The 26,303-nt window shown below is 40.8% G+C and overlaps 2 protein-coding genes across 9 annotated transcripts in view; both read right to left on the bottom strand.

Annotated features, from left to right (window-relative positions):
- LOC118367029 (dedicator of cytokinesis protein 9-like) overlaps nt 1-20,163 on the bottom strand; it is a 120,656-nt gene extending 100,493 nt beyond the window's left edge. For all 3 annotated transcript variants that reach the window (XM_035749987.2, XM_035749985.2, XM_052493773.1), the window contains exon 1: nt 19,711-20,163. In XM_035749987.2, the coding sequence (XP_035605880.1) occupies nt 19,711-19,827 (117 nt within the window). In that variant the 5' untranslated portion in view covers nt 19,828-20,163. The remainder of the gene's footprint in view (nt 1-19,710) is intronic.
- Nucleotides 20,164-20,742: 579 nt separating this feature from the next.
- Nucleotides 20,743-26,303, bottom strand: part of farp1 (FERM, RhoGEF (ARHGEF) and pleckstrin domain protein 1 (chondrocyte-derived)) — a 109,841-nt gene continuing 104,280 nt past the window's right edge. For all 6 annotated transcript variants that reach the window (XM_052493764.1, XM_052493766.1, XM_052493763.1 and 3 more), the window contains exons 25-27: nt 23,578-23,685; nt 22,122-22,273; nt 20,743-22,015 (exon numbers count right to left, since the gene is read on the bottom strand). In XM_052493764.1, coding sequence (XP_052349724.1) covers nt 21,934-22,015; nt 22,122-22,273; nt 23,578-23,685 — 342 coding nt within the window. In that variant the 3' untranslated portion in view covers nt 20,743-21,933. The remainder of the gene's footprint in view (nt 22,016-22,121; nt 22,274-23,577; nt 23,686-26,303) is intronic.

The following is a 26,303-nucleotide window of genomic DNA, read 5'->3' as shown; positions in this document are numbered from 1 at the left end:
GGGATCAGGATAGCTGCAATAGAGCTTTAAAACTGTGTGACTGGTTGCTATGGCAGCTGAGGTTGACTGTGGTCACACGACACTCTAAGCTAGTCACCAGGGGGAGAACAAGAAAGGGCTTCTCCAGGGTTGGTGGTTGGTTGGACCGTCATTAAATCATGATCACCTGTCCTCAGGAACAGGGAGACATACAATAGCCCAAATAACACTTTAAATTATTAACTAATAGCTTAGTGTGTGGGGGGGTATGACACAGGTCACACCCCTGTAACAGTGACCAGAAACACTAAGAAGAGCTTTAGAGGTCAGAGCTACTGAGCTCTTTATACTCCATCTTCCTGCAGGGCCACGCTGGTTAGAACAGACAGCGGTGGTGTGATGCGGCACGCTTCTGAACCTCCCTTTTAGGGCTTTTAGGTTCTAGCCCCACATACGCTGGGACGTAAACAAAGCAGTGTCTGGGATCACCCTCGAGTCCTCGATCACCAACAAGGCTGATTGGGAGCACGCCCCAAGGCTTACATACACATCACGTTCGTGCTTTATTTACACGGTCCCGTCGCAGCAGCAAAGTGCAAGCCCAGTGCAATCCTGCTTCCTCATGATAAGTCCCTGTAAAACAAACGAGGAGCAAACAAAAAACAACTCCTCAAGTAGAGTCCTCATTCCACTGTACACAGCCTGGGACAGAGAAACCAAATACTGTCACATGGGAATATGATTTCCTGCTTCATAATACATTGGTTTATGTCAATTGTTTTTTTGTCGCCTTTTGACTTTAATTTTCAATGTGTCAGCTGATGTAACGGACCACACGCATCAATGATCATACCTAACACTGGCCCTGCAAAAACACAGTCATTTGTATGTAGGCTAAGCTATATTGTGGGAGAGCGTGAGGGGTACAGCACAATAGGCTTGTGTCAGGTTTCCAAAACAACAGTTCAGTCTTTCAAGTACATTAGCCTCGACTGGGACACCACTTATCATAATTCCTCTATGATTGAAAGGTTCTTAAAATATTAGCATTTTGCCTGAGCACAATAAAGAGAAGGATGAAACACCCACAACTCAACTCAAGTGTAACTTTTCCATTCTAGATCAGAACTCCAAACAGCTTTACAGGCTATAAAACATTACCACCAACCCCCAACCCACACACAATCCAAATAGCAGGCCAGGCAAACTGAACACAAACCCTGCCCATCCCCACCCGGTCTCTGAGAACAGCCCCCACCCTTGTGGGCCAGGCCCCTCCTCCTCCCTCCCTGGGCTACAGTTTCAGACTTAGGAATTCCAACTATGCAGCCAGCCTGATGAAAAGTAATTAAAGTTGATCCCCACTGGCTTCGCAGACAGGTACCATACAGATACAGCCAGTGCAGTGCACAGAGCCATACGTGTGCTGGGCTAATGATAAAGAGCTTCTCAATCCCATTTAATCAAACTAGCACCAGGTAACATGGGAGGGGATATGATCAGAGACTGTGGCGACCCATCATTCAGGGCAGGTGGGGCAGAGCCCCTTGGGTGCTGCCATAGAGTTACATTAGAAGTGCCCATCCAAGAAGGCTCAAAGTCATTGGCCACATATAAAATTATGTCAAATCAGGTTATATGTACAGTAGCTTTGATTGAACTGATCATGTCAACATCTTAGCTAGCTGTTGTCGACATCTGCTGGAAAATCATTTTTTAATCCTTGTCGAAATAATGAAGAGAAATCATAGATAAAACGTATCGGTGCTCATCGGCCATTGGGCAAACATTACACAACAAGTTGGAAATCGCAAATTCGACAATGAGTGGTTTGGAAGGAATCAGTGACAGTGGCTAACTGCAAGCATTGCAAAGCAATCACTAGCCTGCTACTCAGTGGAGTGGCTGTGTGGTCCCAAATCTGGAATTAAGGGGATCTTTTCCAAGTTTGACACGATAAATATTCAACATTGGCCATGCTGTCAATGAAGCATGATTTGTGCCGTGCTCAAACCAAATAAACTCGGAACTGCCGAAAACTTGACTTCAGTGCGTTCGGGAATAAACAAGCTGCGACTGTGAAAATACGTTTTGAAAGGTCATCCAACTCAGAATTGTAAATCCGGCATCTTTCTAGTGCTACGACCCGAAAATCAATGACGTCATCATTAACTTTTTCCCAGTTGTTTTGAAAGCACCATAAATCCAGAGAATACCAGACTTCAATCACAAAATTTGCCCACAAAGGACCACCGCGCCACCTTCCTGTTCAAGTGAGCACAACAAGGTGAGTCCAAAAATGTCTTGTATGCTGCTGCATAAATTATGAAATATGCCAGTGAGATATGTAGAATGTAGCTAAGAAAGTAATACTAAGTGTATGTTGTGTAGTAAGATGTTAGTAGCCCATGTGTCTCACCCTAATAATGTGGTATATTTTTGCCTCTTAATTTCACCTACTGTTCTGACTTGGTGGTGCACATGTAGCCTATAACCTGTTTTAGAGAAATGTAATCATTGAATATTGTAGGAGCTTTCATTTTCTGCTTATATGGCCCCTTTATTTATCCTACAGTTCTGACTTGTTGTACAGGGAGAACACTGTAAGAAAGGCCCATGTTCTGATTTCTGTCGCTGTACATTTCAAAAGTGCTAAACAAATAGCTATATTGACTGCGTCCATCCTAGCTCGCTCATTAATGTCTTATCGAAATTATGGATTGCCTCTTATCTGCTTGCCGTCCCCTTATGCCATAGTTTGTACATCTCAATTGTCAGTAGAAACCCCATTTGTTAAAGCAAGTCAGCCGTATCAGCTATGTTTTTTAAAAGGCAGTAAATGAGGCTAAATCAACTGTTTCACTGCCAATCAAGGCTCCGCTGATAGCCAGGTGTAGCAGTGGTAAGATGTTGGGACTGCTGTTGGGACTCTGCTGTTGGGACAGCTTTATGTAGGCTGTTTGTGGGCACCGTTTGTCAATGTTATAGTGCAACTAATGTATTGTTTAGTGGCTTTGCTGACATGCATCCCACTTTTTAACATTTTTTTACCCCACCAAGATGTACATGCTAAAATGGCCACTGATCAGAGACATCTCCATTTAAGGTTTTATGATTTGAATACAAAAACACATCTCAACTTGCCTGTTGATAACAAAGCATAGATCCAATGGGACAAACTAAATACAATGACTGCAGTAGCAGATCCAGATAAGATACAGACAACTGGCACTGAAACACAAACAGACTAAGGGGGAAAATTCCAGAAGAACAATAAAGTTTTACAAACTTTCACTTTCATCTTGTAGACAGACTCCAGTGGCAGAGAACTGGAATTTTAAGTAGATCTCCTAACACACCACAGCATTCCTCCAACATCAGAAGTCAACTATACTGTACCAGAACACTTTTCCCTATGAGTCTATAGTAAACACTCTTTAATCTTTGAATAAAAAAAAACACATTAGGTTTTAAACGTGTGTTATCAAATTGAACATCGACTATAAAAGGGATTTATTAATGATTTCAAAGTGTAAAGGGGGGTACTGGAAGTGGTTCAAAAATTGAGAAAAGGCCAAATAGAGAAGTAAAGAAAACAGATGAGAGAAAGCTTGGCTTCAATTTCACCCTTCAGAGGCACCGGTCGATTCCCACAATTACAGCGTTAAGGTAGTTAGTAGAGGGGGGTAAAGGGAGAGAAGCAATACTTTTATAGACAAATCAAGGGGCCTAAAGGAACAAAACACACCTCACGAAACAAAATAAACAACCTTTTAAATTAAATGTTTTCTCCATCAGTAAGTGAGATCCGTCTAGATTACACAATACTTCCCACACTTTACCTCCATGCAGTAAACACGGACCGGTCTCCACTCTCTGCTAGGTCCCGCACAGTTGGACGTAATGCTTGAGGACATAATCCCCTGAGTTTAATCTACAAACTAGGAGGAGGAGAGGCACAGCGCTGATCGTACCCATAAAGGTTTTATGCTGGACCAACTTCATCTGCTGGTTATTGGAACATGGCCATGCACTCACAGGCCAATGGATCAGCCCTGTGTGTCCGTGTGTGTGTGTGTCCAAGCACAGCTATAGACTTCCTCTGATTCACTTCCTGTAGAAGGGCTGGGAGGGACATGTGAGGGCCTGCCGTCTTTCCCCTTAATGACCGCATTAATATGGTTACTACCTCCAAGCTGCTTAGGGCTAATGGAGACATACTCATATCCTTTCTTTAGAAATGAGCAAGAGTCTCAGGCATTACTGGGAGCTTTCTCAACATATGACGGGCACACCCTAAACACAGAGGTATGTGAGATTAGGTTGAATATCTCTTCAAAAACTAAAGCGTCTGTGGGAAGATACTTCCCGGCGTCTGGTGAATATGTGGTTTATGGGGCTTCCCTCCAGGGGCTGAGGGGATGACATGACACAGTACCGTTCCATATGCCTCCTGGCTCCCGCCTGCCTGTCACTACGTCTCCACTTCAGTCACACAACAGGACAGGAATACCTTATTGGATAACAAATGAAGATTACTACAGTTCTATATCAGTTTACACTGGAATGCAAACTGGCTTTGCAACATTATCAGAGGAGGGAAAAAAAAGAGGTCAGGAGGATATGACTCAATCAGTTAGTCAGTCCCTCACCGCCACACCTACAGTTGAAGTCGGAAGTTTACATACACTTAGGTTGGAGTCATTAAAACAAAGATAGGACATTTCTCCAAAAAGTACAGTTTTAATGAATGAACACCATTCATACACTTTAGCAGGTCTTAGGAAGTGCTTGAGTAAATGAGAGGGACGTTTTATCATGTAGGGAGGTGGTCTTTAAACCAGCCTTTAAAAACCTTGCAGGAGGCATGGCTGACCCCACGACCACCCAAAAGCTCAGTACACCCAAATAACACCCCATCTGGATGGATGAGAGAGCACCAGAATCAAACAAACTGTCAGAGCAGCAGAGAGAGCATTCCAAAGAAACTAAACTCACTTCAGCAACAAGCCTCGACTAGACCAACGCTTGCCTCACTCTTTATACACACACACACACACACACACACACACAAATCAGTGTTTTGGTAACAAACCAACATTTCTGAGTTCAAATATTATCATGAGAATACTTTCAACATTTGAAGGAGAAGCAGTTGTGTGGAAGCAGTCAATGTGTTGTCATGAGTGGTAGGGCGAAACAGGTCCCAGAGCAGTTGCCCTGCACTTGTTAACAGGAAAACACCATCTAGCCAGGCTCTTTAGAACTCAGGCACTTTGTTATGGTAACCTCCCTTGTGTTCCAAAACGGTCAGGCTCTATTAGGGAGAACGGTCACAGTGGGCAGGTTTCCCAGCACTGCCTGCCGGTCTGCTCTCCCAGTCCAGCTACAACCACAGGAAACCACCTCTATCTAGGAACTCTCAGGCCTCTCTACTCTCACAAGATGGGAGACAGGAAGTCCTGGGCACTTCCTGTTTGGGCAGGGTCTATCAATTTTGTGGCAGTGTAGGTCAGTGGCGTATTCAATGGGGTGCAAAGTTTAGTGTGTTTTCACTCAGAGCTGGAAAATGGAAAGAGTTGCTCCGTTCTCTCGCCTCTGGTCCAAATGGAGAGTTATTTCTATCTCACCAAGCACAATTACATAAGAGCCTTTAAAATCAGTGCACACAAATGGAATCCCAGGCTTAGCCACAGAGAAATCAATGGGCTGTTGTGCCAAAAGGGCCAGTAAATCTGAGAATAAAATAGCCTATTGGAGAGAAGAGTTGGGAAATATAGAAGAGACGGTACTTTTCCTTTTTTTGTTGTTGAAGGAAATGGTTAAATAAGCCACAAGTATGAAATGACCACACCTCTGGAAAAGTGTGATTGTCCGCTGGCACAGTGCACTTACTGGGGGTGCAAAGAATGTCTTCTGGTTAGCGGTCGCAAATATATTTACGGCTGTGTGTCAGTGTAAGAATCAACCATGGTTAATCACTTTTCCAAATAAATGTTTTGTAAACAAAAGCGATCTCTGTTTGTCCTTGAAATAACTTGAGTTGGCCACATTGCTACTGGGTAGTTACAGGAAATAAGTGCCATTTGCTGATATTTTAAAGGGCAACTTAATGTCCTGATTTGGCATCATTTTAGATTTGGTTAATTAAGAAATGCTAGCGGCCATGACATGAGTTGGTTTCAGGGTGTGCTTTGATGTGGGTGTCTCATGTGTGTTTGCAGTTGGGAAGAGTTAGCCAAATCATTTAGAAAATTAGCTTCAGCTTGCTGGTGTGCGACTGGGTAAAATTGGTTTGACTTTGGATAGCCTATTTCTGGGGATAGTAAAGAACCAGGACTTCCGTTAGGAACATGTGGTGCCGGACATTTGACCGGCAGCATTTTGAATTTAGCAGACATTTAAGAAATGTAAGGGACCCATAATCATTGGGTGCGTAACCTGATTAGGCACGGTGCTCAGAATAACAGAAATCACATTTAGATTATGGTCATTTTTCTTAACAGAACATGCAAGTCGAGGATGCAACGATGTGAGGTTCTTCTTACTGAATTCCGATGCCCACATTTACTTTTCCTCAGCCAACAATACGAGTAACGAACAGCAAAATCACTAGCCTTTGTCAATCTACTATCCCCTATGACAGAAAAGTTGACCTATTCTATTGGTCAGCTTGTCGAGAAAGAAATGGTCTATTCCAAACAGACTCTGGGACAGTTGTGGAACGATAAAGGGGAGATGGGGAGATGAGGGGAGATGTAATATGCAACAACTAGCATGCATGACTAGGATAGTGCCTTTGGCTAATGAACTGTGAAAGAAAGTTGATATAAAATAACAGTGTATACATAGATGGTCTGATTTTGGCTTGGCTACTTTGAAGCAAGGTAACACATGCCTCATAATATGCAGTAAAACGTTCAGGTTAGCAATGATTAAGTATGTGTTTTCAAAATGCATACTGCCTCCAGCTCATTGCAAAGTGGTGTTAGACGCACTGATGAAGCCTGCCTTCCGTTGCCTTTGCCGTTTGAGATGCCGTCCTGTAGCAACAGCTCTGGCGCTATCTGACAGATTTTCCGCTCAAAAGCTCTGTATGCGGTGTGTGTGATAAGATACATACCGAACATACATGCGCACCAATTTAATTCCACTCAATTATGCAAACTAACCTATAGACTGATAAGCATGACTGTTCAAATGTATTTACATCAACTGGTATTTACATTAATGAATATGCAAAAAAAAAGGATTATTTCGAGATGGGATTGTTTTCTTCTTCTCCCGGACAATTGGCCAATTCTATATCAACATCAGCATTTCTATTTGTTTATTTATTTTTTGGCCAGAAGCTGGCTAATACCAGCTAACGGAAACCCTGTCATGTAAATGGGACAATCATTTTCATGTTGCACATCTTTTAATATCTTTCAATATTTGCATATGAATTTCTACAATTTATAGTTGATTTGAGATTAAGTCACTGAAATTTGGAGCCGTTGACCTTTTAAAATATTGTCCCGTGTACATTTTGTAATTCACAGATGGTTATCAAACTAGCCCCATGGGAAAATCAAATGTCAAACCAAATTGACCATTGGCATTATGATCAGGTCGCGTGCAGCGGTGCTCTGAATGAATGATTACTTGGGTGCTGCCAGCCGTGGGCAGGATTAAGGAAAACTGTTACGGTACCCTTCATTCCATGACACCATTTTTTCCTATCATCTCGCAAATCTGTTTTGGACAAGACTGACTATTACCAAAAATGATCCTATTTACATTTTCTAGTTAATTTTGACACTAGAATAAAATGTTTGACTCATATCAATGCTTCTGTAGGCCATTTCCAAAACGAGAAGGTATTTTTTTGGGGGGCATTCACTCTAAATTCAAATTGTGCATCAATATTGAATTTTAAAGGCCTGTAATATATTCGATGATGTGCCCTTTATTATAGACCACATGGATTATTCAATAAATCAGATCGTGTTATATGAATAAAGACTTGCTAAAGTGCCAAATTGTTGTATTGTGACATGTTCCTCCATGCACAGTCTGACTTTAAGGAAGATTTTAATCCACAACATGTCTCCAAGTTCTCACCGTCATTGTAAAGCCAGAGTTATTTTGCTGCTCTGACAAAGTCATTTCTGAAGATTAGTGATTCATTTAAAAAAATAAAAAATACAATTAAAATACCTGTCAGTCGTTTTAAGGTCAACCCTGTTACGTGAACTGAACTCTCGTTTTAATATGGTTAATATATATTTTTAAAGAAACATTGAACATGTCACAGTCAAATCATGGTGTAAAAGCAGGTGAGCTGCTCTCTTTTTGGTCGTTTTCTGGTGGAAAACTGAGTGGGTCGAGCATAACAAGTTAACCCTGTTACCAAGCTAAAAATGTTTCAACAATTTCATATTATTTTATGAAGCTTGCAGTCAATTGCCCCTCCATGTTGCACACAACAAGCTTCCCTTCCCTCTGTCACAAGGGGATTCATGCCTGATTTAAGATGAAATTGCCAAATGTGTTATGGTCAACCCTGCTACTTCATTCACCTCTAGGGATCGTTTTCCCTCCACAGGGACTGTTGAGCTAACGTGCGCTAATGTGATTAGCATGACGTTGTAAGTAACAAGAACATATCCCAGGACATAGACATGTCTTATATGGTTCTGCCCATATCAGATACGTCTAAATTTAAATTTCAACTATAGCTTAAATTGTTGTTAATCTAACTGCACTGTCCAATTTACAGTTGCTATTACAGTGAAAAATAATTGTTTGATGAGTGCACAACATCAAAAAAACTTACCACGGCCATCTCTGAAGGTAAATAATGTACCTATATTCAGTAATCTTGCTCCGATTTGTCATCCTGAGGGTCCCAGAGATAAAAATGTAGCATAGATTGTTTGATAAAAATCTATTTTTAAGTTTGAACGAACCCCTGCTGTTTCTAATGTGTTATATTCTCCTACATTAATTTCACGTTTCCACAAATTTCAAATTTTCTCCTTTCATATCCTTGCTACAGGTCCTGAACTACAGGCAGTTAGATTTGGGAATGTCATTTTAGGCAAAAACTTAAAGAAAGGGTCCGATCCTTCAGAGGTTTTAATTAAAAGGAAAATGCCACACAAAGACTATTTTGGTATGTTTCATTAGTCCATTGTTGATATAGTCCAAAAATGTTCCTTTAATACACACTTACTATAGTATTTTTTTTAAATTTTACTTCTTGAGATGGAAAAACTTGTTTTTTTATTAACTTGAACATGTGCTCTTTATGACAGAATGTTAAAATTAGGTGCAATCAAAGTAACATCTCAAAAAGGCACTGAATTGGTGGAACGACCCTACTGCATTCAGACAAGTGGAAAAACCAAGACTTGACAGACCCTGGCTTAAAAAGATCCCCCTTTCACTTGGGCATGATGGTGTTAATTATCCTCTGCCTCAAGTGCTCCACCGGGGACCTCTAGCATCTCTCCTCTGACCATGAGGACCTCAAGTGCTCCACCGGGGACCTCTAGCATCTCTCCTCTGACCATGAGGACCTCAAGTGCTCCACCGGGGACCTCTAGCATCTCTCCTCTGACCATGAGGACCTCAAGTGGTGGATCTGGTTTGGATTAAAACCACAACTGCCAAGAACCCTGCCCTGTGCCAAGCAGACGTTGTTTATGGCCGGCCCTGTGGGTGTGTTTAATTCTTTACTTTCCTTGACACTTCCACGTCACAACTCACACATCAGGTTTCAAGTTATTAGTCGAAAAGGACCCATGAGCACCACCATCTGAAGTTCATAGGAGCATATCAAATTGGGTGTCAAATGAAAGCTAAAGAGTATGTTTTTGGCATAGATACATTTTTCAACCATTTTCCATCTTAAAAATGCAGCATAACTAAAGGTTTTGATTTCTGGATAAACAGATGGAAAGGGGGTATTAGAAAACGTCTTAAAAAGTATTATAAATACATAAAAACACACTAATGTTGACCCCTGCCAACTAATATCAACACTTATATTTACTTTTGGAGAAATTGTTTACAGTCTGTACGTTTAAGAAATATTGCCTTGTAATTCCATTACCCCCTAAAAAATATTTTCTAATTTCTCTCCCTCATGAGGAGAGAGGATATAGATGTAACAAGTAATGGTAGACCTACCAAATCAGTTAGTGATTTTACTGATATTACATTTTGTTAAGGAATTATTAAGCAATTAAAAACATGTAATTCTGTTACCAAAGTTCACATCTGTACAGTTCTTCCACTAAATTCATCTTTGTATAAATGTCTGTGAAAAGTGTTAAACATAGTCCTAATAGATTTGTATGGTTTGTTAAAACTTTGAAATCAATAGTTTGTGTATTGCATACATTTTAAAGTGAAAAAACTTCAACTCCGTTACCATGGAATTTCCCTCGTATCATTGGTCATAGCTGTGTCATATGGGCTTTAAATGTTTCCAGTCTAGTTAAAAAGCTTCTTAACATTAAAAGCAACCCTTTTCTGACATTTAAAATGTGGAAAAACATTTGACAGGAAAAAGTATTCCAGTTGTATACTAGGCTGGGGCATGAAAAGCAGCTGACCTCCTATTTCAGTTATCTCTGTTGTCTCGTCCTGTTTAGATAACAGATAGATGCCACTGAAATAGAATGCACGACTCTAGCAGATGATCTGTAATTGAGCATACAAAGGCCTCTTCAACTCAGTCCAATTCCCAAACAGAGGATTCTCTCCCAGTGTCACAGTCATTACATGGAGTTGGAATGATGGACAATACTATCTCTAACGAATACAGCAGGCCAGAGCCAATTGCTGCGGATAGTAGTGTATCTATTAAGGATATCAGAGAAGTTCAAATGCTGTCTACAAGCCAGACTGTTGTGTTGGGGGAGGCGCAGAGGGCTTGTTCAGTGTGCTAGATTAGTGGCTCTAGATTTTGCCTTGGCAAAACCAGAGGAGAGAGTGGGCCTCTTGATGGTCACATGGGCTCATGTATTATTGAACAAAAGGAAGAACCTGCACTCACTGAAATACTATTTAAGTAGTAATGTATTTGGTTTTTAAGCAGCAGGTCAGAAGAAACAGACGTGTTTTGGTAAACGCTGACAAAGGCTACCACCGAAACATGTGTCTGTTCTGACCTGCTGCTAAAAAAATAAATACATTCAAAATGTCAAGAATATTTCAGTGAGTGCCGGCTTTTCCTTTCTTCAATAATGGCCTTTGAACCCGGCACCCAAATACTTTGTTACTACACACATTTGAGCTGAGCACACCAATTTCTCTTTCTCATGTATTATTGACCCAGGCAGGCTGACAGCTGATCCGTTCTACACGCTCTACAGTTACGATTACAGAAACGCATACACATTTCCCCAAAATGTTCCCCGTGTTTTATATGTTTAACTAAAGCACAGTTTTATACATTTAATTAAAGTACAGTCCCAGCAATTACAAAACATCCCACTTTAAAATGTATTATCGAATAGTCCTACAGCTTGCTCTGTGCTCGGGTAATATGACTCGAGTATAAAAAGAGAGTGGTGAATGCAGGCCCAGGTAGCCCCAAGCGTTTTATTCAGCTTGACCCCCTGTGGGATGGTGTGGCTTCCTTGACATGCCCTGCTGAATGAGAGAGAGCATGAAAGAGGGAGAGAAAGAAAAAGACCAGAGAGAAACCAGATAGAGATCGGAGAGAGTGCGTGCGGGCAAGCTGCTTAGGGTGCCACTGGACAACAGTGATAACCCACTAATCTCCTGACTGGCCTGGTGGCATACAGAATGTCACAGCCCACACATCACCCTCTCTTACTGACAGGAAACCAAATAATTTTATACACAAGACTCACAGGGCAGAAGCTCAACACTGGATTCAGGCCTGTAAAGGGCCAAAAAAAGGGTTGAGTGCAGGTGGATTTTTCCAAATTCAACAGACATGAATCACATTAACCAGCCTGATAATAGCTCATTTCCAGTTTGATTCATTTCTCTAAACAGACTAGTAATGGAGTTATAGGCCTATTTAGGTTGGTTACAGACAGACTATAACATTTGGCCTATACCCTAGCCCATAGAGCCTATCTATCCTATTTAAAAAAGGACTGAAGACTGAAGTGTCCTAAAACCGGGTACGGGTTTTCACACTCAAAAAGTTTCCTGTGTGTATGAAGGATGATCCACCACCCAAAGAACACCCATCCAACTTAACACAACTGTGGGAAGCTTCGGATACAACATGGACTAGCATCCCTGTGGAATGCATTCGACACCTTGTGGGGGGAACAACTCAATATTAGGAATGTTTTGTCATGAATGTTATGTACAGTGCATTCGGAGAGTACTCAGACCCCTTGACTTTTTCCACATTGTTCCATTACAGCCTCGTTCTAAAATGGATGAAATTCACATTTTTCCTCATCAATCTACACACAATATCCCCTAATGATTGATTGGAGTCCACCTGTGGTCAATTCAATTGATTGGACATGATTAGATACACCTGTCTATATAAAGGTCACACGGTTGGAAATGCTCGTCAGAGCAAAAACCAAGCCATCAGGTCGAAGGAATTGTCCGTAGAGTTCTGAGACAGGATTGTGTCGAGGAACAGATCTGGGGAAGGGTACCAAACTATTTCTGCAGCATTGAAGGTCCCCAAGAACACAGCGGCCTCCCTCATTCTTAAATGAAGAAGTTTGAAATCACTAAGACTCTTCTTAGAACTGGCCGCCCAGCCAAACTGAGCAATCGCGGGAGAAGGGCCTTGGTCAGGAAGGTGACAAAGTACCCGATGGTCACTGAGTTCCTCTGTGGAGATTGGAGAAACTTCCAGAAGGACAACCATCTCTGCAGCACTCCACCAATCAGGTCTTTATGGTAGAGTGGCCAGACGGAAGTCACTCCTCAGTCAAAGGTACGTGGCAGCACCGAAAGGCACCTGAAGGACTCTCAGACCATGAGAAACAAGATTCTCTGGTCTGATGAAACCAAGATTGAACTCTTTGGCCTGAATGCCAAGCGTCAAGTCTGGAGGAAACCTGGCACCATCCCTATGGTGAAGCATGGTGGGGGGGGGTGTTTCAGTGGCAGGGACTGGGAGACTAGTCAGGATTGAGGGAAAGATGAACGGAGCAAAGTAGAGATCCTTGATGAAAACCTACAGCGATGATCCCCATCCAACCTGACAAAGCTTGAGAGGATCTGCAGAGAATGGGAGAAACTCCCCAAATACAGGTGTGCCAGGCTTGTAGTGTCATACCCCAGAAGACTCTAGGTAAAGGGTCTGAGTACTTATGTAAATGTAATATTTCCTGTTTTTGCAATGTCATTATGGGGTATTGAGTGTAGATTGATGAGGGGGGGAAAACTATTTAAAACATTTTAGAATAAGGCTGTAATGCAACAAAATGTGGAAAAAGTGGTCTGAAAACTTTCCAAATGCACTGTAAATAAAATCTAAGTGTTTTGAGTTATGTACTAGGCTATTTCACATATAAATGTGGACAGTCGGGTGCTTTGCAAATTCAAAACCGCTGGACAGCAGCATAATAAACTGAAGCACTGATCATTGGGAACGAGATCAGAATGACTGCCAAGGCTTGATCCATAAATTCAATTAGGAAGCCTAGCCTACAAAACTGAAACAATCTATATGTTGAAATCAAACTGATTAAAATGATGCATGCACAACTCGAGTTCCCGGCGCCGACTCATTCAGAAACCAAAACATGGTTTAGTATTTAGTTTAAAAGCTCAGAGAAAAGGCCAAGTGAACCAGAAAACCCTTTAATGAGAAAACAGAAGTACAAAAAAAATAAGTCCCAAATAAATTTTCAAAGATGTCGCCGACGACAAAAACTTCTTAGCCTACATTTGGAAACCACCGCAGAAGCATCGCTATTCTGCATCTTCCCAATTAAGTAGCCTAGTTTTGTTGTATGGCTACTTGAAGAGACCTAGGGCCTATTACTCGCAGCACACCTCTTCCAGTGCCTTGTGGAAAAACTTGCATTAAATTCTACTAGATGAAGATGTGAAATGAGTAATATCAACCTGGCATTTAAATCAGAGTTGAGTTTCCAAAATCACATAAATTATTCTATTCTCGCCTACTGAAAATGTGTCATATGCACGATTGCTTCCCACTATTCATTGATTTTGGTAAAGCATCCCCATATCTAATTGATCAGCTTCCGTCAAAACCAAAATGAGTATGACATCCGGGCATTTAAAGTACACATGATTTTCAAAATGTCGCTTACTATTAAATGTTATTTTTTCTCGCATACTCAAAACAACCTAATATTTAGGACGCAAGTAAGGGTATTTGGACACAGCCCAGTGTTCCCTCGCTGTGGCATGGCCTATTCTTAACAACGACCACCTGAGGTATCCCTGCGATGTTGCACACGTGTTATTTCTTCTATCTGGACCAAAATGGACAAGGGAACAGACAGCCAGAGACAATTTCAGCAGGTACAAAAGATACTAGATAATCCTGAAGTTCTTTTTTTCAGGATAATGTAAGTTTAGTAATAAATCCTGAGACACATAAAGCAGAACAGCTCGGGGTCTGTCCTGTTGACCTTACTGTACGAATGGCCATTATGTCTCATCCTTTATCTTCAATGAAGACAGCTGGAGCTACTTATGAAATTAAAGTCAAATATCTGAGGACACATGAACCCTTACAACTCTTACTGAGCGGTCTGTCAGTACACCGCTGTGAGGATTCACATCATGGAATAATAAATGGCATGACTCACAAAAACAATTGACTGTTACTAGAAATGATGCCTGAAGAAAAAGCATATTGGACGATAACAAAAGAACAAGTGGAGGAGGGAAATGGACAATTACATGGGTAGTGAGCGGATGTGCTTGACGACAGTTTGTTGATGCTCAGTAGGTTAGGGCCTCTTTACACTACACTACTTTGACGACACAAACTAGGCCCCAGAAGAGATACAGTGTCTTCAGAAAGTATTCACACCCCTTTTACTTTTTCCACATTTTGTTGTGTTACAGACTGAATTTAAAATGGATTACATTTAGATTTTGTGTCACTGATCTACACAAAGTAACCCAAAATGTCAGTGGAATTTAGTTTGTAGATAACAAAGGGGTTGAATACTTATTTACTTATGACGAGCCCAAATAAGTTTAGGAGTAAAAATGTGCTTAACAAATTGCATAATAAGTTGCATGGACTCGTTCCGTGTTCAATAATTGAGGTTAACGTGATTGTAGAATCTCTGTACCCCACACATACAATGATCTGTAAGGTCCCTCAATCGAGTAGTGAATTTCAAGCACAGATTCAACCACAAAGACCAGGGAAGTTTTTCAATGTCTCGAAAAGAAGGGCACCTATTGGTAGATGTGTAAAAGAAATAGCAACGCAGACAAATACCTCGCTGAGCAGGGTGAAGTTACTAATTAGGCTATGGATGGTGTATCAATACACCCAGTCACACTACAAAGATTATCATGAGGACAATTGTGATTTTAAAACGGTTACAGTGTAGAATGGTTGTGATAGGAGAAAACTGAGGATGGATCAAAAACATTGTAGTTACTCCACAATACTAATCCCTAAATGACAGAGTGAAAAGAAGGAAGTCGGTACAGAATGTTTGGAAAAAGGCCCTTAAGAAATACTGCAAAAAATGTGTCAAAGAAATTAACTTTATGACATGAATACAAAGTGTTATGTTTGGGGCAAATCCAACAGTACCACTCTTCATATTTTCAAGCATGGTGGTGGTTGCATCATGTTATGGGTATGCTTGTCATCGGCAAAGACTAAGGACGTTTTTCAGGATAAAAATGAATGGAATACAACTATAAACACAGGCAAAATCCTAGAGGAAAACCTGGTTCAGTCTGCTTTCCAACAGACACTGGAAATCAAATTCACCTTTCAGCAGGAAAATAACTTAAAACACGAGGACAAATCTACACTGGAGTTGCTTACCAAGAGGACATTGAATGCTCCTGAGTGGTCTACAGTTTGGACTTAAATCTGCTTAAATCTATGGCAAGACTAGAAAATGGCTGACTAGCAATGATCAACAATCAACAATCAACTTGACGGAGCTTGAAGAATTTTCTGAAGAATAATGGGCAAATATTTTACAATCCAGTTGTGCAAAGCTCTTAGAGACTTACCCAGAAATACTCACAGCTGTAATCGCCACAAAAGGTGCTTCGACAAAGTCTTGACTCTGAGGTGTGAATACTTACGTAAATGTGATGTTTCTGCATTTAAATATTTCTAAACATATGTATTCACTTTGTCATCCTGGGGTATCGTGTGTAGATGGGTGAGATTAATTATATTTTTAAAATCCATTTTGAATACCGGTATGAATATTTTCTGCAGACGATGTACTTGTGTAGGGTAAAGAGATGGATTTAGATTCAAATCTCTTGAAGACATTTACACCACATATCCTCAAAATAATTACCAGAATTTCCTTAATACCAGTAGACAGCATTTTTGAAAATGAAAGGCTTTTAAAATATCCACACATTTGTGAATCCTCGCATTAAACAAGTATGCAAAACTATGAGAAGCTATCCTTATTTTGTTTGTCTGTATACTATGGTATTTACGGTATGCCAGTAGCTTCACTCACAAATAAAGCAGGAATGTGGCTTTGGCAACAGCTCATCCAAGACTAGTTTAAAGAGGAAATATGATGAAGATAGATACTGTAGATCTCACTAGACATATTTTACTAATGCCATATTTTATCATTATTATATAACTAATGTAAATCCATCTTTTGTTTGATTGAGACATGAAATACTCTGTTGCGCCTCCTGCCAAACAGTTTATGGGACATCTGATTTCTCCATCTCCCTCTGAGACAAATAAAGTGGCCCACGCGAGGCTCCAAGGGCCTTGGCTACACAGACATTATACAAGTGTCTTAAATTGGTCTTTCACACAGGCCCCTGGACCATGTGACAGGCCTGGAGGCTGTGTGTGATGACATCCCTCCTGATTTACAATCGTCTAGGCTCCAACCAACGGCAGGGCCCGTGTGGATCGAAGTTTATCACCATTAGCTGAAATCCAACATGGACTATTGATTGCAATTACATAACTGCCCCCAGTTGTTTTATAGCACTTGTGTATGAACAGATCATATCCAGCTGCCGTCGATGGATTAGTTTCCACACTTTTCCAAACAAGGACAGCAGAGCTGGAATACAGAGCCTTTAAATTCAGAGGAATCTTCTCTAATGTATCCAATGCATTTCTGTTCTAATGTAATACGGGGGAGAGAGAGAGAGAGAGAGAGAGAGAGAATGCAGAGTCCTGTTTGTTTCAAAGGCAGACTTTGGAGTTACTGCCACCACCACGACCAGCAGCACAGCAAATTAAAAGCTGATGACGGCCATTATGGTTGCAATGGTTTTCACAAAGAGAGATCTGGCTCTGCTCTAAGCGTGCATGGAGAAATAGAGGGACATCTCAGCTATCAGCCCTGTCCACTGGCACGTCTCTTTATTCCAACAATAAACAAAGGGGTTCTGCCCAGTGTGTCCTCTCAGAAACATTACAGGAACTAGCTAATCAGTGGAACAGTATTTGCCTCTGAAATCTAACTATTGCATTTGATCCTATCCATGATCAGTTTGAGCCATACAATATCTACTGACCAAAGAGGATCTATTCAGTTCATTATGACTTCTTAGTGGGTATTTGGATTACAATCTTTCAGACAATACATTTGTGTTTCAATGCAGACTGAAACACAATCGTCCACGATGGGGGGGGGGTCCATCACAATCTCCCCTTTATGTCACTGAAAGAGATCCTTCTTCCTCTCGGAGGGTATTTACATGTTTCATGGAGGAATTAATTACAAGCTGTGTGTGTGGATGATGGTCTTGTGTAGAATCACATTCCTGTCCCACTCCACTGAGGGGCTCCACCAGAACAGAGCTATACTTCACACTTTATTCTTCCTACCGTTCACCTTATGTTGGTCAGTGAACTTGGGAGTTGTTCTTATTCACAATGACTTCCTTATAAAAACACATGATTTTGCATACCCCTAGTCTCCTCCAGAATCCTCTGGCTTGGGTCCATGAGAGAAAATGACTGAATGAATAAATAAATAAATAAATAATATGAAGGTGTGGTTGTGGGTCTGGGATCTTGAGTCAGGATTCAATTTCCCTGACAGAGAGCCTGGACGGTGTCCGTTTCAGTTACCAAGCAACTTCTTCTAGGAAAGTCAGAACAATTACTCCAAACACCACACCAAACACAGTACACACAAAAGGGTCAACTCCTTTCTCTCCAGAGCCTTTGCAAAAATTAATATTGTGATATCACAGGTCCCCGTTGCCCAAATGTTCCAAGCTGGATGGTCAAATTCAACATTAGACAAATGGCACCCGATACTGTCTGGGACACCGACCATGAAATTGATTCCAAACACTTCTCTTTGTAATGTGGTGCCTCTGAGCCTTTCTATGGACATAGACTACCTCACTGATACTAAATACCTTATAATGGGGCAGAGATTCCTAACATCTATTTGGTCACTGTATAAATTGTAATTTCTAAAAGCAAAGAAAATGTTAAAAAATCCTTACACATACACATGAAGGGGTTTTAGTTATGTACTAAAAAAATCACATTTTTCCTTGTATCATGCAAATATGTTGACCTGAAGGGGACAATATGGTGGCCTATTGAGTACAGTGTGCTAATACCGACATGTTGTGCATCCCATTAGACAGACCGGCCTAATGTAGTCTCTACAAGATTGGCCTTCCAAGTGCTCCATGGATCTCAGTATAGATGGCACCTTTAACACATTACGTTTTTCCACAACAGGTTATAAAAATGTAGGGCTAGTTAACTTATTTCCATGTTTGCTAAAATTCTAATAGTTCGCCGAATTTCAGTTTATAAGACTAAATTAACAAGCGTGGTGTAAAGAATCCTTGTACCATCTAAACAGCTGTGAAATATATTTTCCATAACCCAAAATATTGTGTTCTCTCTTTGAAGCTGGTGTACAGACCCTAAAGTAAAAGAACAGGAAGCATAGAAAGAACAGATCTACCGCTTCTTAGACGTGCTTTCAGTGAGAATGCCAGATCCATAACTCACATTTCTATGTTAATTTTGTAGGGTCGGCCAAAAAGTTACATATTGCAGCATAAAAATAAAATGCACAGAATGATTCATATCCATGATAATCCATGTATAGGCCTACCATTGATGATGTGTGCATCTAATTTACATGTTTAATCAATGATAGAGGGATGATTGGCCTTGCTGGAGGGTCAGAGAGCAACAACAAAAAAATAGACTAGAATGGAATACAACTCAATGAAATGAGGGAGGCAGCTGAAGTTGGCTTAACACTGTGTGCACCAATAAGTAATGTAGGCCTAAACAATTAACAGGTAAACCAAGTCAAATAATAGGTAAACGACCAACATGGAATGCATAATGTAATGCTTTCAAGTAGGCCTACATGTACAAAATGTGATACAGGTCTTATTGGGCCACATTGAGTATAATTATCTTAGTGCTGCACCTGCTGACCTCGAGGGTGGGTGACAATGGGCGCACATCTCTACGGGCTAGAATGTAACACACAAGGCACAATAGCAAACAGACGTGTAGCATAGAGAGCTTAGAAGGGGATGGAAATTGTCTAGTGTACTTACAACAAGCACGGAGGTCCTGACAACCTCAGAGACACTTTGCCTTAGTTCAGCCGCAGTGCCAGGTTTACTTAGTCCCCTTGTAAATTTCCTGGTCTCCGGATGTACTGGAACTGACATTGTCGAGTCCTGTCTTTCATCAATTTCTTTAGGAATTTATAAAACGTCAAAGAAGAAGAGTAAGAACGGAATCATCTGCCGGCTTTTTCCGTTTCTCCGTCAGCACAAGAGCGCACCTTGAGTTTAAAACTGGGTCATGTTGTGCTGGTTCACTCTGCCTTTTTGATCTCATAATTTGCAACAATTACTAGTGAAAGTTGTATTGTATTATCCCGCAGCTGTTGCATCCCCCAGCTGAGTTGTTGTTGTCATAATAAACCATTCTTCCGCGCGTTCACCGTCTCATTACGGCTGTCCGTCGTCGGTCTCGCTATGCTCGGTGTACATGCGACGCCAGTCAGAAAGCGTAATCTGCGTGCGTCGTTCTACCACGCTTCCCCACTCCTCCCTCCTCCAGTGATTTACAAAGGCCTGCCCAGTTCAGTTTCTGTATGAGCAGGCTATGAACGTACTGTAATCATTGTTACAGTAATATTCATAGGGGGGGGCTGTTTTTATCGACATGTAACGTGGTAAGTAGAGAAGATACAATGCCATGTCTGTCACCATAGTGGAAATTGTTCAGTGAATGTAGAATAACTATTAAAACGTGCATAAATTAAATGCAGTGAAGTACTTCACACAACATTTAAATTGGACGGTGAAAACCTAATGAGAATGACCATGTTTGTTTTTAGGAGGACTACGTAGAATTCTTTCATCAGATTAAAATTATGCAATAATTTCGGGCCAGTACGTGACCAGCAATGGCACAGGTCTTATGTTATTGAGCAATGATGCCATCTATGGGAATACAAGAAACAAAATGTCAATTCTCTTGTAGTGTACTGAGGTGAAAGTGGTTAAAAACATTAAATGGGCAATTACACCTCTGTTAGCTATTATGGACTAGCAAAAGAACCCACAATACAAATGTTCAAATTAGGTTTTTATTGCTTTCATTTCCAAAGCGCTCTCTGGTGTCTGGGAAAACACAGCATTCCCTCAATAAGGAAAACCAAAGTTTTCCCTCTCTGTCATATGCATATATCCATTTCATGTAGACTTGTAAAGGTCTCTTTACATATGGGAGGCAGCCTAGTCCAACAAGGGCAATGGTGCTTGGAACTGAAAGTTTAGATTTTGTTTCACACATATTCTTTAAAGCTTTCCATTACAGTTTCCTTCATAATACACAGATTATGAACATCTCACATTTCTCACACAATTGAGGGTGGAATATAATAGTCTTCAGAACACCCTCTGAAGTATCCTTACAACAAAGCATAACAGGAATATTCACTTCACTTGAATAATGGCGTTAGTGGTGATGGTAACTACCCTGATAGCTTTATAAGTAGTTCTAGAGTTAAGTCGATGATACAACAAAATATTCTGATATCTTACTTATCACAAGGTCTCTCACTGTCCAGAGACATCTTATTAAATGAAAAATGTAATTTAAAGTGACTTTTTTTTTCTTTTTTCTTACAACACATTTCAAGTCTCCTCACCACCAATGTAGTAAAATTGCATTAAAAGTGTAGGAAAATGGTTAAACTGTTTGGCACTTTTTTCTTATTATTTTTTTAATTATTATTTTCCCCCCTAAAGTAAACAAGGAGACAAAAATCTTGAGGATGCAGTGATTTTCTAACCATCTATGAAAAAAAAGTTTAAAAATGCAGAATCTCTGTATCAACATGTTCCCACCATAAAAACAATCCAATGACAGAATGTGAAACCAGAAGTACAGTAAGTGATTCAGCTCGTTAGAAAACAGTATAAAATGGCATCCTACAAAAAGAGGTTCAGAGCTGAGTAAAAATGCTGAAAATGCAGTCTCTGATGCAGTCTAAACCAGCGGACATGTCACCATTAAAGCATTAAAAAGCACCAAGATTGTGCATGGACACTGCTCAATGTACATATGTTCCAGATATGTGTAGAAAAGGAAATCAAGAGTGTCCAGAGAAGTGAAGTGAATGTGGCGCCATAGGGGCTCTGCTTCAGCTTGCTGCTTGGGGAGTCGTAGTGTGATGAGAGGCTAGATGTGGCCAGACCCTATGGGAGATTGTGGTAGGGAGAAGAGGCATGGAGACAGGGAGAGAGCCCTTGCTCTTTGGATCAGTACGGATGGGGCTCTTTCCGGCTCAGAATGCGGGTGCTGCTGGCAGAGACGGTGGCACTGCGAATGACCTCCATCCACCTGTATGGAGAGAAAAAGACAGGGGGTTTCACACTGCCCAGTAACATCTGTAAACAAACATACTATATACTGTACACAATACAGGATAGACAGAAGTGTACTGCACCTCTCAAAAGTGTATTCGCTCTCAGATCTGAAGTAGTAGACGTGGGATTTGAAATGCAGTTTGAAGACATAGTCCTTGTGGATGTTTTCAGACTCAGTGGGGATGGTGACTGAGTAGCCCAACAGGGGAAGACTGGCCAGAGGATAATCATCCTGGAGAGAGGGGAACGGACCAAACAGTTAAGCATTCTGAATGTTATGAAGCTACTTACATTCAGTAACAAACAGTTAAAGCGATCGGAATTTCAAGGAGCTACTCACTTTCACTCAGTGGTGTAAAGTACTTAAGTAAAAAAAATACTTTGAAGTACTACTTAAGTAGTTTTTTTTGGGTATCTGTACTTTACATGACCATTTTTATGTTTGACCATTTTTACTTCACTACATTCCTAAAGAAAATGATGTACTTTTTATCCATACATGTTCCCTGACACCCAAAAGTACCTGGTACATTTTGAATGCTAAGCAGGACAGGAAAATGGTCTAATTCACGCATCAAGAGAACATCCCTGGTCATCCCTACTACCTCTGATCTGGAGGACTCACTAAACACACATGCTGTGTTTGTAAATGATGTCTGAGCGTTGGAGTGTGCCCTTGGCTATCCGTAAATGACAAAAATGAGAAAATTGTGCCGTCTGGTTTGCTTAATATAAGCAATTGTAAATTATTTATACTTGTACTTTTGATACTTAAGTATATCTTTTGCAATTACCTTTACTTCTGATACTTAAGTATATTTAAAACCAAATACTTTTAGACTTTTACTCAAGTAAGACTTTTACTCTTTTACTTTATTTGACTCAATTTATACTGTGTCTTTACTTTTACCACCACCGCTTTTCACTACAAAAACACTTGATAACACGATCATACTTTCATGGTGCATTTTAAAATGAGGGAAAATGCCCCACGGCAACAGGTCACAGAACATGTGACAAAACATGAGTAACTAACTATAGCATTACAAACAATGGTTTCTTTCAGGTGGTGATTCTAATGGATTCAGGGGAGCTGTGCTGAAAGTGATAGCAGATCAACTGGCATGGGGATGTGCGTAACTCCCTTACATGGCACATGGATTTGAAATTCCACAGAGAAATGGGATATTCTTAAATTAATGGGATATTGTTAGATTGTAAACAATACTGCCATGTTGATGATCATGGATCATGAGCAGGAGGAGGCTAGGGGGTCATGCCCAGCACACATTGTTGTGCTTCTGGCCTTCACAGACATACATGGATCATAAGGAGGGGGAGACAGGCCCCAGAACACATTGCTGTAGTTCTGGTACCTAATGTATCAAGCGTCTCAGAGTGCTAACTTATAATTAGTAAGATTACATGGACATGGGGGACCTGGTCGTAGAGCAGAAATCCTACTCAGACGCTTTGTGAACACGGGCCATGGTCTACACAGACAGACAAACACGAGGAGTAGGTGCTAGCCCTCACCTGGTGGGTCTTGTAGAAGAACAGGCTGAAGTTGGTGAAGACCACCCAGAGTTTCTGCCAGCCGTTGCTGTTCTTGAACTTCCTCAGCAGGTTTCCTGACAGCTGATTCTACAGTAGAAAAACAATTTACAAATCAGTGAACTTTGTTCATGTACTACATAGAAAAATGACATGACAAAAATAAAAACATGTAGAGGGAATTTCAACAAACACTTACAGCACCTTCAGTAACTATTCACACCCCATCACCTGTTCCACATGTTTGTGTTATAGCCTGAATTTAAAATGGATTAAAATAAACTTTTTTTAAACACTAGCCTACACACAATACCCCATAGTGTCAAAGTGGAATTATGTTTTTAGAAATGTATTCAATATGAATAGCTGAAATGTCTTGAGTAAAGTACTCAAGCCTAAATAAGTTCAATAAATAAGTTCAGGAGTAAAAATGTGCTCAACACATAATAAGTTGCATGGACTTACTCTGGGTGCAATAATAGAGTTTATCATGATTTTTGAATGACTACCTCATCTCTGTACCCCACACATAAAAGTACGCAAGGTCCCTCAGCCGAGCAGCGAATTTCAAACACAGATTCAACCACAAAAAACTGAGGTTTTTCAATACCTTGCTAAGGGTACCTATTGGTAATGCGAATTATAATGCAGACATTGAATATCCCTTTGAGAATGGTGAAGGTATTCATTACACTGGATGGTGTATCAATATACCCAGTCACTACAAAGGAACAGCTGTTCTTCCTAACTCAGTTGCTGGAGAGGAAGGAAACCTCTTATGGATTTCACCATGAGGCCAATGGTGACTTTAAAACAGTTACAGAGTTTAATGGTTGGGATAGGAGAAAACTGAGGATGGATCAACAACATTGTAGTTAATCCACAATACTAACCTAATTGACAGAGTGAAAAGAAGGAAGCCTGTACAGAATACAAATATTCCAAAACATGCATCCTGTTTGCAACAAGGCAAACAGCAAGACATGTGGCAAAGAAATGAACTTTTTGTCCTGAATACAAAGCTTGGGGCAAATCCAACACAACACATCACTCAGTACCACTCTTCATATTTCCAAGCATGGTGGTGGCTACATCATGTTCTGGGTATGCTTGTCATTGGCATGGACTAGGGAGTTGTATAGGATAAAAAGAAAAGGAATAGAGCTAAACACAGGCAAAATCCTAGAGAAAAACGTTGGTTCAGTTTGCTTTCCAACAGACACTGGGAGACAAATTCGCCTTTCAGCAGGAGAATAACCTAAAACACAAGGCCAAATATACACTGTTGAATATTCCTGAGTAGCCTAGTTGCAGTTTTGACTTAAAATCAGCTTGAAAATCTATGGTAAGACTTGAAAATGTCTGTTTAGCAATGATCAACAACCAACAGATCTTGATGAATTGTTAAAATAATAAATGTGCAAATATTATACAATCCAGGTGTGCAAAGCACTTCTCGACTTACCCAGAAAGACTCACAGCTTTAAATCGCTGCCAAAGGTGATTCCAACATCTATTGACTCAGGGGTGTGAATACTTATGTAAATGAGATATTTCTATATTTAATTTTCAATACATTTGCATTCATTTCTAAAAACACGTTTTGACTTTGTCATTATGGGTTATTGTGTGTAGATGTGTGAGAAGAACAAAACAACAGAATTTTGAATAAGACAAGAGGAACGAATATTGTCTGAAGGCACTGTATGTTAGTGCGTAAGGAATAGTGTGTGCTGCACTGTAAGCTCTGAAAATAAACCCACTGTAATTAAGCCTGAGGCCTCTGTTCACTTCAGTGGTTTAAAGGAGGTAAGTACAGCTATAAACAGACAGTGTCTATCCTGGGGTCCATCCAGCAACAGTTTAAAGTCACTGAACTAACAGTGACCTCTATGGTCACTGTAAACAACTGCCATCTAGTGGCAATATAAAGCATTTACTGTAAACTGAGCCATGATTTTAGGCTTCCACCAACTTATTTTAGTTGTACGTCTTTACAGGTGAAAAGTATTACACAAAAGCGTTCTACTTTTCACCAACGACCTCAAAGAAGACACAAGGTGCTAATATATGACAGTAATGCTACAATGCGATGGGGAGGCCTCTCCTCTCTCCCTGGCTCCTTTACCTCTAGACTCCTGCAGGAATCACTAAAGGAGAGGCTGTGAACTCGATACCAGCAGATAAGAGACAGAGGCACTGGTCCCTGGCCACTGCCGGGCCCCGAGAGGGAGGCCTCTGAGTCACTGACTGGACTAGGGTCCTCTACCACGGAGGACAGGCAGACGGACACACAGAAGAGACAGACAGAAAAGAGAGAGGGGGGGAGGGAGGAGAGGACAGAGACACAAAGACTGAGTAGGTGTAAACACGCATGCACTGCAAGGGCTAAACACGGAGGGGGGAGGGGGGGACTAACGGTGAGTCCAGGTACGGCTCTGAAGGAGAGAAAAAAGGAGCGCAAAACCACACGGGACATCCACAGTAGAGATTAGATAAGAGAACCACACTGGAACAGTTAGCCACAGAGGGCAAGATGAGAACAGTGTCCTGTCAGTGCACCCACCTCATGCTAAAGTCTGGTCTTGCTCTGGGCTCAGTATACAACATAACAGAGAAAATAAACGGCTTGAAAGATGCCGTCTCAGCTGCACTGAGATGTGCTGTTCAAGACCGAAAAACGTCGATGACATCCTGCCGAGTGTCCT

Source organism: Oncorhynchus keta, chromosome 34 (genome assembly GCF_023373465.1).
Source record: "Oncorhynchus keta strain PuntledgeMale-10-30-2019 chromosome 34, Oket_V2, whole genome shotgun sequence".
Lineage (NCBI taxonomy): Eukaryota > Metazoa > Chordata > Actinopteri > Salmoniformes > Salmonidae > Oncorhynchus > Oncorhynchus keta.
This window is presented reverse-complemented; position numbering and strand designations above follow the sequence as displayed.